At 33.8% G+C, this 13,679-nt stretch overlaps 1 protein-coding gene across 1 annotated transcript in view; it reads left to right on the plus strand.

Moving 5' to 3' along the window:
• Positions 1–13,679, plus strand: part of LOC124361718 (laccase-6-like) — a 59,550-nt gene that overhangs the window by 11,740 nt on the left and 34,131 nt on the right. Inside the window, exons 6-8 of the mRNA XM_046815644.1 lie at positions 1,455–1,613; positions 9,158–9,281; positions 10,813–11,024. Coding sequence (XP_046671600.1) covers positions 1,455–1,613; positions 9,158–9,281; positions 10,813–11,024 — 495 coding nt within the window. The remainder of the gene's footprint in view (positions 1–1,454; positions 1,614–9,157; positions 9,282–10,812; positions 11,025–13,679) is intronic.

The following is a 13,679-nucleotide window of genomic DNA, read 5'->3' on the forward strand; positions in this document are numbered from 1 at the left end:
TCGTCAGTTGTCAAAAGCGTTATATATTACGGATTTTTACACCTGAAAAAGAGGATAGATTTTAATCCTCGTAACGTACTTCTATTTTTGTAACATCTGACGATGAAAAATGTCAGAAATTCTACTATAATCAAATGACAAATTTTCCTCAGTTGTCAAAAGCGTTATGTATTATGGATGTTTACACCTGAAAAGGAGGATAGATTTTAATCCTCGTAACGTACTTCTATTTTTGTAACATCTAACGATGAAAAATGTCAGAAATCCTACTATAATCAAATGGCACATTTTCCTCAGTTTCAAAAGCGTTATATATTACGATTGATTACACCTGAAAAAAAGGATAGCTTTTAATCCTCGTAACGTACTTCTATTTTTGTAACATCTGACGATGAAAAATGTCAGAAATTCTACTATAATCAAATGACACATTTTCCTCAGTTGTCAAAAGCGTTATATATTTCGGTTGTTTACACCTGAAAAAGAGGATAGATTTTAATCCTCGTAACGTACTTCTATTTTTGTAACATCTGACGATGAAAAATTTCAGAAATTCTACTATAATCAAATGACAAATTTTCCTCAGTTGTCAAAAGCGTTATGTATTATGGATGTTTACACCTGAAAAAGAGGATAGATTTTAATCCTCGTAACGTACTTCTATTTTTGTAACATCTGACGATGAAAAATGTCAGAAATTCTACTATAATCAAATGACACATTTTCCTCAGTTGTCAAAAGCGTTATATATTTCGGTTGTTTACACCTGAAAAAGAGGATAGATTTTAATCCTCGTAACGTACTTCTATTTTTGTAACATCTGACGATGAAAAATTTCAGAAATTCTACTATAATCAAATGACAAATTTTCCTCAGTTGTCAAAAGCGTTATGTATTATGGATGTTTACACCTGAAAAAGAGGATAGATTTTAATCCTCGTAACGTACTTCTATTTTTGTAACATCTGACGATGAAAAATGTCAGAAATCCTGCTATAATCAAATGACACATTTTTATCAATTCTGTAAAAATTATAATTTTAAGCATTTATTAACAAACTCCTTTCTCTAAATTTTCTTTTAACAGAATATCATTATGGTCTCAAATGGGATGGTCTGAGCTACTGAGGAAATGAAAGAATTTTGCGTAATCTATGACCAAATAAAGTAAAATGTAAAATTCTGGGTTGTAAATACAAACATATGTAACTTTAAAAATACGTACATTTATAAAACCCAGTACTTAAACGATTAAAATTTAAATAAATATCATCACCGTGGTTGCTTGAAAGGTGGGGAGCTCGTAAGAGAGTGCCTTAATTGTAACAAAAGCCAAGGGTAATCACTAAAAATATGAACTTAAAGCTGACTAACACACGTTGAAAAGCTTCAGAGATATAAATATTACGAGTATATTATAGTAATATGGTTATATTAATTTTATTCTGTTCCAGACCGATGCAAGTATTCTCCCGCCAGTACTTGACACATACGGAGGAGTCTATGGGTATGGCCTCTTAGTAAATGGACATGCTCCTTTTGGAAGGTTCAGGTCTAAAACTAATTCATCAGAAGTAATTTCGACTGCCAGAGCTAAATTCTTTGTTCAACAGGTTTGTTTTTTGTATAAAAAATAAGTTTGAAACTAGTTATTGAATTCTTAGTACTGAAACCAAATTTCCTATTTCCTTATTTTATAACTTTCTTTGGTAATTTCAAATTTATGAGACACTATAATATCATAACAATAAAAAATGTAACTGTAATAAAGACGAAGTCAAACCATGATATAGAAATAAAGTGATCGTAAGTTGTGTAGTGAGCGTTATAACTAATCAGCTGACAAACCCCACATTATCCTATTGTACGTAGATAGAACAACTCAGTATTATACTATTAACTATCAGAGTCACAACACTATACAGACGTGAGTGAGTTAAGTTGGTTATAACTAATCAGAATCAGAATCAGAATTTTATTGCCGTTACAAATGTGGTATGCATGGCATCGTCATCACATACAAAACAAATTGTATTATAAAAGTAAAATATTCATAACTAGGCTATGTTAGCTTCAATATGATCTATAACTTCATCTAAACTGTATGCTGCCAGATTTACTAAGATATTTTTTAAGCATTTCTTAAACCTAATAAAATCTAGACATTTAATATGATTTGGTAACATGTTATAAAGTTTAATACCTATCTCTACAAAACTATTTTTGGTACACTGGTAGGTACAGTAGTTTACTCTAAGATTAGAACAATTTCTAGTAAAGTAATTATGTATAGAGCTATTTACTGTTATTGTCTGCAAGTTATTTTTAACATACAGTAATACATCCAGAACAAATATAGAAGGCACAGTCAACACCTCTAATTGTCTAAACAAAGGTTTGCAATGGGTTCTATTGTTTACATTACACATTATCCTAATAGCTCTCTTCCGCAATATCAAAAGTCTTTTGGTGTTAGGATCATTGCCCCATACAATAACTCCATAGGACAAATGACTCTGGATGTGTGCATAGTATACTGCAGTTAATGTTTCAATATTTACAATTAATCTCAATCTTAACAACACAAAAATGCCTTTTGCTAATTTTTTACATAAAACTTCTATATGCCTGTTCCATTTCAGATTCTCTTGGAGGTGAACACCTAGAAACTTTACATTATCATGGTTTGGTTTATGTTGTAAATTAAAATTAATCTCCTGAGTTTTCTCATGGTTTACACAGAGGACGTTCGCCGCTCACCAATCATTCACAATTGAGTTAGCGACTAGTAGAGAATCATTTACTACATTATGATTTTTACAATTCAGTAAGATTGCTAGGTCGTCTGCAAACATGTATGATCTTGTCACATTGTTATTTATGGAGGCTGGCAGGTCATTTACATAAATTATAAATAATACAGGTCCCAAAATGGATCCTTGTGGAACCCCTGCTGTAACTGCATTGTATTGAGAAGAGCTTCCATTAAAAGCAACCATTTGATATCTCTCTTTGAGATATGATTTAAAAAATTGTAAAGACAGATCATCAAAACCATAATACAAAATTTCATGATTTACCGTGTCGAAGGCTTTAGACATGTCGAAGAACTTGCCCATGACCACTTTTTTATCATCTACACCATGAATACAGTTCTTCATAAATTTTACAATAGCATTTAGTGTTCCTCTCTTAGGCCTAAAACCAAACTGACTATCTGATAACAATAGGTTACTTTCAAAATACTGAATTACTTGCCTATTTATTGTTACCTCAAACACTTTTGAAACAATTGGAATTATCGAGACAGGTCTAAAACTCTTATGTTCTTTCAGTGTACCTTTTTTATACAGTGGTATAACCTTTGCCAGCTTAAGGCACCTTGGAAATGTACCATTATTAATACAAAGATTCAAGAGATAGGTAGAGCTTCGGCAATAAAAGGTGCAGCAAGTTTCAACAGCTCAGAATTAAAACCATACACATCCAGACATGAACTATTACTTAACAAATTAATAGCATCATATATCTGTTCAACCTTTACTTCAGTAATACTAAATTCACAGTTAGACACATTACAACTTAACTTACTTAAATAGTATGACATAGACTGACTAGAAAAAGGCACATTAGCAATGAGATCATTTACACTATTCACAAAAAAGTTATTGAAATCACAAGCTGTTAGACTACTTCCAACTTCTGTACTTTTAGACCTATCACTATTACTTATATTTTCATTAATAATAGACCACATAATTTTAGGTTTATTTTTAGCAGATGACACCCTCTCACAATTAAAACGTAGCTTACAACTTCTAACATCGCTTTTATATTTCTTCTTTAATTTCATATAACATTCTTTAAAGTAGGTTATGCCTGTAGACTTATACTGAGCATACATATATAAACAACTTTCCTTAAGTTCTTTGAGGTCTGTATTATACCAAGAGGGAAGTTTACAATAATCCCTAACAGCTGGTACATACGTAATAGGAAAAGCAATATTCACAATGTTCATAAATTTATTTAAAAAATAGTCAAATTTATCATCTATGCTATTTAACTCATACAGAAGCAACCAGTTAATTTTACTCATTAGAGTGACAAAATACAATGAATTGATATAATCAATTGTTCTGACAATTTTAAAATCTTTTTGCTTAGAACTATTTACATTGGTTAGCCTACTATTTACATGACTGGTAACGTTATCTTTCCTTGGTAACAATTTGCATTTTAGAACAATCGCATGATGGTCTGACATAACTATAGGCTCCACTGCAGCATTCTAAATTCTGTCAAAATGTACAGTAGTGGCAATGTTGTCAATACATGATCCGCCATCCACAAAATTCGTACTAGGCCTAGTTACATCAGAAATGGTTGTCCAAAGGTTAAAACCTAAAAGTAAATCTAAAAACTTAGCTTTCCTAAAGTCATTGACTAAAATATCAATATTAAAATCACCACACAGCATAATTGATGCCTTATTCTTATTACTATTCATAAAATTACTCAACAATTCATACATGTGCTCAATAAAATTGTCAAAGTTCTGACCGTCAGGAACTCTATATATTTCGATACAAACTAGGTTAATCTCCTTTATAAATACAGCAGCTACTTCACAGATATATTGACTAGACAGTTCTGTTAAAAAAGTCATCTCCTCGCCCAGCCATCTGGATCTTAAAAATATTGCAGTGCCCCCTCTTTGGCCCGAAGATCTACAAAATGCGCTGATCAATTTAAAATCTGGTAGACCCACCTCTATCAGTTCATCACTGCTCAACCAATGTTCACAAACACACAACATGTCTGTATTAAATTTCATTGCCAACAAATTAGCTTCATCTCTCTTTCCAAGAAAACCCTGCACATTCCAATGTACAATATTTACACTGTCCTTAGATTTATAGTCCAAGTCTATAGGCTTTGATGGCCTACTCATATCTGCACCTAGGACCCTTTGGTTACATACGTGTTTTGTGCTAAAAAATCACCAGGTGTTCCCATATCCTCGGTTTTATTCCTGTGGGGCTTATACTTTCCAATTATACATCCCTCAGGCCACAAGTTTGGATGCATCAGTTCTTCACTTAAATTAAATGGCACGCCAATCTTAAATGAGCTATAACCATTAAACCTTGTAGTCAGCTTTTCACACACATATGAATCTGAGTCCTTCAGATCCTTAAGGTAATAATCAGCTGATAAACCCCAAATTATCCTACTGTACGTAGATAGCACAACTCTGTATTATATTATTAGCCATCATAGTCTCAATACTATACAGACGTAAGTGAGTTAAGTTGGTTATAACTAATCAGCTGATAAAACACACATTATCCTACTGTACGTAGGTAGGACAACTCAGTATTATATTATTAGCCATCAGAGTCACAATACTATACATACGTAAGTGAGTTAAGTTGGTTATAACTAATCAGCTGATAAACCACACATTATCCTATTGTACGTAGATAGGACAACTCAGTATTATATTATTAGCCATCATAGTCTCAATACTATACATACGTAAGTGAGTTAAGTTGGTTATAACTAATCAGCTGATAAAACACACATTATCCTACTGTACGTAGGTAGGACAACTCAGTATTATATTATTAGCCATCAGAGTCACAATACTATACATACGTAAGTGAGTTAAGTTGGTTATAACTAATCAGCTGATAAACCACACATTATCCTATTGTACGTAGATAGGACAACTCAGTATTATATTATTAGCCATCAGAGTCGCAATACTATACATACGTAAGTGAGTTAAGTTGGTTATAACTAATCAGCTGATAAAACACACATTATCCTACTGTACGTAGGTAGGACAACTCAGTATTATATTATTAGCCATCATAGTCTCAATACTATCCAGACGTAAGTGAGTTAAGTTGGTTATAACTAATCAGCTGATAAACCACACATTATCCTATTGTACGTAGGTAGGACAACTCAGTATTATATTATTAGCCATCAGAGTCACAATACTATACATACGTAAGTGAGTTAAGTTGGTTATAACTAATCAGCTGATAAAACACACATTATCCTACTGTACGTAGGTAGGACAACTCAGTATTATATTATTAGCCATCATAGTCTCAATACTATACAGACGTAAGTGAGTTAAGTTGGTTATAACTAATCAGCTGATAAAACACACATTATCCTACTGTACGTAGGTAGGACAACTCAGTATTATATTATTAGCCATCAGAGTCACAATACTATACATACGTAAGTGAGTTAAGTTGGTTATAACTAATCAGCTGATAAACCACACATTATCCTATTGTACGTAGATAGGACAACTCAGTATTATATTATTAGCCATCAGAGTCGCAATACTATACATACGTAAGTGAGTTAAGTTGGTTATAACTAATCAGCTGATAAAACACACATTATCCTACTGTACGTAGGTAGGACAACTCAGTATTATATTATTAGCCATCATAGTCTCAATACTATACAGACGTAAGTGAGTTAAGTTGGTTATAACTAATCAGCTGATAAACCACACATTATCCTATTGTACGTAGGAAGGACAACTCAGTATTATATTATTAGCCATCAGAGTCACAATACTATACATACGTAAGTGAGTTAAGTTGGTTATAACTAATCAGCTGATAAAACACACATTATCCTACTGTACGTAGGTAGGACAACTCAGTATTATATTATTAGCCATCATAGTCTCAATACTATACAGACGTAAGTGAGTTAAGTTGGTTATAACTAATCAGCTGATAAAACACACATTATCCTACTGTACGTAGGTAGGACAACTCAGTATTATATTATTAGCCATCAGAGTCACAATACTATACATACGTAAGTGAGTTAAGTTGGTTATAACTAATCAGCTGATAAACCACACATTATCCTATTGTACGTAGATAGGACAACTCAGTATTATATTATTAGGCATCAGTGTCGCAATACTATACAGAAGTGAGTGAGTTAAGTTGGTTATAAATAATCAGCTGATAAAACCCACATTATCATACTGTACGTACATAGGACACCTCAGTATTATATCATTAGCCATCAGAGTCGCAATACTATATAGACGCGAGTGAGTTAAGTTTGGTTATAACTAAACAGCTGATAAAACCCACATTATCCTACTGTACGTACATAGGACACCTCAGTATTATATCATTAGCCATCAGAGTCGCAAAACTATACATACGTAATTGGGTTAAGTTGGTTATAACTAATCAGATGATAAAATCCACATTATCCTACTGTACGTAGGTAGGACAACTCAGTATTATATTATTAGCCATCAGAGTTGCAATACTATACAGACGTGAGTGAGTTAAGTTGGTTATAACTAATCAGGTGATAAAACCCACATTATCCTACTGTACGTACATAGGACACCTCAGTATTATATCATTAGCCATCAGAGTCGCAATACTATACAGACGTGAGTGAGTTAAGTTGGTTGTAACTAATCAGATGATAAAACCCACATTATCCTACTGTACGTAGATAGGGCAACTCAGTATTATATTATTGGGCATCAGAGTCGCAATACTATACAGACGTGAGTGAGTTAAGTTGGTTATAACTAATCAGATGATAAAACCCACATTATCCTACTGTACGTACATAGGACACCTCAGTATTATATCATTAGCCATCAGAGTCGCAATACTATACAGACGTGTATGAGGTAACTTGGTTAGCAGATTGAGAATAAAATAGTTACAGGAGCAACAGCTGTGATGTAGTAGTTACCATTGTTAAACTAAACAAAAATACTCCGTAACTCTAAATATGGAACTTTTAACTATGTGTTTAATATCCGCAAAAGGCACATCTAGGGCGTAAGAGCTTTCGATTGATACCTTAATATGTATATAAAATAATATTTTTAAGTGCCTTACGTAAAATTGACTTTAAATAATCAAAAAATTATTTTATTTATGTAGAAGATATTGCCTATTTCTTAAGAATTGATTATTAATTATAAATGACAGAAGGATAAAAAGAAAACTTAATTTATCCACAGTTACGTGTTATAGCAATAGAATACGACATTTCAAGAACTGATATCTATTCTCTTCTTCAGGTTCCCTAAAAAATTAAATGAAACATACCAATACAAATTTCAAACTCATGGCTATAAACATGTATTATTAAGATTTTTCTTTTAGAGCTCTCCTCACTTGTTCTTTTATATTTTTAGTTTTAAATTTTGCTCTCGAATTTCTTTGATTTGATTTTGTTGCGTTTGAGTTGCTTACTTATTATTAAGTCTAACTTTATGATTTGAAACGTGAATAAGTGAGGAAATATAAATTTTCGAAATGGCGTTTTTCTTTTATTCAAACACATAACAATTGCAAATGTGCATAGTTATTAAGTAGTTCTTCAGTTCTAGTATCCTTATAATGGTTAACTAGTAAAATATATTGTATAGTTTCTTGATTTAACGTTTTATTCTAACAAATCTAAAAAAGGCTAAACATAAAACTAATAAAATAGTAACATTTTGTGATATTAAAATATGGGACAAGACATTTTGTAAGCTGCTCATTGTAATTGACTTTACACGACAAAACTCTTACGTGCCATAGAATCTTTCGTCTGGGTTTTCATTTGTCCACTTTTCAATTATAAATGAAATAATTGTAAAATCTTCTCTGTGAATGATTATGATTATGAATGAAATACATGTGGCTAGTATAAATATACCATATTGTAATAAATTTTATAACAGGATATTTTTATAACTATCCTATTATTTTATAATAGGATAATTTTAGAATGTTTAGCCCAATATTCTAAAACTTTATAAAACCTCAGAAATAAGTTAGATTTAAATCCTAAAAGTGGTTTTACTCCTGTCATTGTAGATGTAATATTCCGTACTTTTGATCCTAGGGTATTTTAGTATCAGATAGCCCAGCAGTATAACATTGTAAAGCCTCAGAAATAAGTTAGATTTAAATCCTAAAAGTGGTTTTACTCCTGTCATTGTAGATGTAATATTCCGTACTTTTGATCCTAGGGTATTTTAGTATCAGATAGCCCAACAGTATAACATTGTAAAGACAGCATCCGAGTGAACAACTAAGTCTGTTCTTGAGTTCTAACAAATAAAATTGTATTGCAGGGTAAGCGGTACAGATTTCGACTGATTGTAAACAGTGCAATCTATTGTCCAGTGCAAGTCTCTATCGACAATCACACACTCCTGATGATATCCAGTGACACAAACTCCTTCCAGCCTTTAGAAGGTTTGTAATGAACATGTACCTAATCTAAAACTATTTAATGTGGTCACTTTACTGATATCAAATATGAAATAAACAATCCTTTAGTTTGTCACTGCAAAATACAGCATATGAAATACAACGGGTTTTAGATACATATTGGATCCTAAGAGGCTCAATGTATAATTTTGGGAGTTAGTTTGTGTAAGCTCTGGGACTGAATGTTTCATACAATATTTTAAGTTGTGAGGCACTTTATGAAGTGACATTGTTTATAGTGCTGCTGTTGTTGCCATATGAATAGTAATGGAGTCACTCCTGCTAAGTACTTGTGTATATGTAATAATTATAGATTCCAATAGAATGAATTTATCTATGTTTGTTTCTATTAATATTGAGTATAAAAATGAAGCGAAAATCCACCTTTTTGTGACATAGATCTTGTAATTATTTGTTTCTGTATGAAAAAGAAATAAAAGCCTTTTGAATAAAAAATGTAACAATGAATTCTTCCGTTTACTGCTAAATCAGTATTGATACATGAAGAACACCAGCATACTTCTGAATTGGCGGATTAGTAAGTTGTATGGAATGAAATTCAAAATTGGGTTATATCATGTACATATAGGTGCACACATTTTAATGCTGGAGAATAAAGTGGGGAATCATATGTTATTGTTGGAGAAAGTTTTGTTAGTGACATTATGATGAAACTATTATAGTGGTGGTGATATTCAAAACGACAGTCCGACTCTATTATAAATCAAGTAAAGGCTATTGTTCATAGTAAGTTTTAGAAATTGATTTAGTATAAGATCAACGTGGTAGCTTATATTTTTATTATTGCAAAAGAAATGCCACCAGACATAGTTGAACAGCGCCTGCAAACCTTTCATATCTTTCTAATTGTACCTTTATTTTATAACCTTTCACTAAACTGCAATTTCATGATTATGACATTCCAATCTACGCAGGAATAAATTAATGATTTTATTGTAAAATATTTCCAAACCTGAGATGTAGATTAAAGTAAATAGAATTAAACTTTTATTTTAGACTGCAAATGTTTAGAAGAATATTTAGTTAATTAAATGGCATGAACATATTTTTAATAGAAAAATAAGCCTACAATCAGGCATATTGGAAACCCTTGCATCATAATTTGCCAAATTAGTAGGACAAACCCATATGTCCTTAAGATTGAAATTTATTTGAAGTCTGAAATGGTTGTATAGTTTTCCCAGTTATAAGTGTAATAACTTTGTCCACCCCAGTCTATTTATTCCTTAAAGTTACCTGCACTGAATCAGCTACCCTTTTTGACGTCCAATCCTTTTTAACTTTTTTTACCATTTCTTTTAATCGTAAGATTTCTCAACTGGTTCACTAGTTTATGTAAAAATTATACAAATAGGATTTTATGATAGCTGAAATAAAGTAATACCTTATAATATACAAATAATACTATACTGTAACAACCATTTCGAATAATCCTGTTTATCAATGCATATCTTGGTTTGAAAAACAAACGTTTCATGTACTCACGCTATTACAGTTGATTCTCTAATGGTCAATGCCGGAGAACGGTTCAGTTTTGTGCTGAAAGCGAACCAAACACCAGGCTGCTACTGGATGAGGTTAAGAGGACTGGGGGATTGTGGTCCAAAGAAGTCAAGCACTCATGGTGAGGTATTTGTCTGCTACAATGGAGCAACGACAGAGCCCAGTGATATACCTACTTATGACGAAGGAAGAAGATCGGGCAAGGTGACATTTCTCATACATTTAAATGCTTCTGACGTAAAATTAATAGCTTTTAAATGCAACTAATATTATTTAAGGCGTAATATGTTAATGCATACAGTAATCTGTTATTTATTTAGCAGTAACCCATTCACTTTTACAGTATAACATTGTTATATTAGATAGTACATCTATTAATGAATATTTATTTTAATTATTTCTGTAAATTTACTTTTTAATTGAGAAAAACATATGATAAAAACAGGATTTACATTTATTGAAGGCTAAGGGAATGTAATATAAATAGGTTATGGATAGGTAGATATTTTGATTGAAGTTGTGGATCGAGCAGGCACTGAACGCAACACAATGTGATATTTTCCAGCTGAATATAATAAAAGTCTATTAAAAGCTATTATTATAAGAAATATTCTTAAAGGACGCATCTTTAAGTCTTTGGCTGATTATCTTGAATAAAGTATAGATAGTCGATTTGCTCAAAGTTTGTTTTTGGAAGTAAATCGTTTGCAGTTATGCTAAACTTCGCCTAGTTCAGATTTACACTTGCTATCGAAGATTTGATGTTGCTAGTTTCTTTTTTCAACTATGAAACAAAAAAGTTGGTTTTTTTGTTAGTTAGTATTAGTTGGTAAATCAATATTGGTATCCACTAAATTATAGACGACACCGACTAAGGTGACCTACCCAGGAGAGTTTACTTCTGGTTGGTTTATACCTTGTAGTTGAACATACACTTGGCATAGCAAAGACCAATGTGCCACTTAAATCTGGGTGGATCCAAGAGCGGAACTAACCGCAAAATTATGGGATGGAAGGATAGTTCGATAGGTCTACTCTACTGCGGGAGGTGACTGTTGGAGCTGGTTGAGTTCTTTAAGAGTCAAAGGTTCTTGCTAGCTTAGACATAAAGACGTGCCACCCCTGCCTGTCTTGACTGGAGAGGCTGGTTCAGAGCTGGCTTTCTCTTCTTCTAAGGGGAAATGACTGAGATTAATAACTTAAATCAGCTGTAATCACTACACGGCTCGCGGACCGCATGTGGCCGACATGATTTTTTTGGTTCTTACAAATTTTTAGTACTGCATTAATTTATTAAGTACCAATGTCTCTGAATTTTTGTTGAAGTCACTAAAATCCTCAGGATTTAAAGCAATAAATTACTAGCAGAGAGACAGATGAATGCAGGCCCCCACATCAATCTGTGGCCCTATAGCTACTATTAATAAAGGGTCTCGATGCAACAAAACATAAGACGCAATGTCCTGTACTGTATGTATACTAGAAGACGCAGTTTGCGCAATAGGGTAGGGAGCAACAGCTGTTAGTGGTTGATGAGGTGGAGGAGGTAACAGCTGTGAATGGTTGATGAGGTGGAGGGGGTAACAGCTGTGAGTGATTGATGAGGTGAAGGGGGTAACATCTGTGAGTGGTTGATGAGGTGGAGGAGGACAGGTGCCACTATAGCTCCGACCTCTGATTGCCCGAGAGCCCCGTGACGGTACAAGACAGCGATAGTGGATGTTGTCATGGCGACAGTGTCGGTGTGTGTGTGTTAGAAAGAGGGTGAATTACGGCGCAAAAAAGTTGTACCTACGGCGGCCGGTACTCGTTCCCCATATCTGAGGACCGTCACTCTGACCACTAGGCCGCGAAAGCGAGATGGCGAGACGGTGCGGCGCCCCAGACGGCTGGAGGCTTTGAAAAATGCCCTCAGGTTTAGGCATTACATTGTGTGCATGGATGGTCCAAAGAGACTGGTTGCCACCTCGTGTACCATGTAATACTCCCTCCCTTATTATTTGAGAAGAACGGTCTAGAGTGATCCCTAAGGGAAGAAGAGATCAAGGACAGCCACAATCGTAGCCCTGCATACAGGATACCTGCAGAGGCGATGACTGCACGATAAGCACAGAACCTGGCTGCTGGTTCTCAGAGGTACGGTGAAAGTGCAGTCTGACAGTCCTACCGCACGCAACCTGTCTAACAGACTCCTACTCCCTTCCAGTCCTCTACAATATCACTATCCGCAGCTCCGCTTGGACCCTTTAAGTGGCTTCCACGAGTAGTGTCTCCGAGAATACACATACAGTATAACCCACATAATATGCGAACACCAACTCGATGTCGGATGCCAGAAATTGGTCTACGAAGCGTGTCAGATCCACAAGATCGAGCTGGACCCTCACCACTGCAAAAAGTGTGTATGATTACATCCTCATATTGTAGCACTGTTCACGCTTCTCTGTAGCGAAATAGGTTCTTTCATGGACTGTACACCAAGTGGTTAAAATGCAAAAGCATCAGAAAAGACCAATTTTAAAAGGAGAAGAAGAAGAAAGAAACACTTCTTTATTGAGGCGAAATTAGGACCATATTAAAAATTAATCTTAATAATAAAAATTAAGGTTTATTAACTATAACTTACACTTACGGTATTCAATTCACTCTTCCATTCACACAGTCACGATTCAAAGAGTAGAACCGCCGCCCACCACGATCATCCGGTCCATTTATTTTCGTCTCAGCACCGCCACACACCGTTTTCGGCTCTCAATTTGTTTGACAGGATCTGGTAAGGAGTTCCATAATCTACAGGCGGTAACGGTGAAGGATCGGTTATAGGTTTTGGTTCTGTTTATTGGAATTCTGAGACTTAGA

Source organism: Homalodisca vitripennis, chromosome 5 (genome assembly GCF_021130785.1).
Source record: "Homalodisca vitripennis isolate AUS2020 chromosome 5, UT_GWSS_2.1, whole genome shotgun sequence".
Lineage (NCBI taxonomy): Eukaryota > Metazoa > Arthropoda > Insecta > Hemiptera > Cicadellidae > Homalodisca > Homalodisca vitripennis.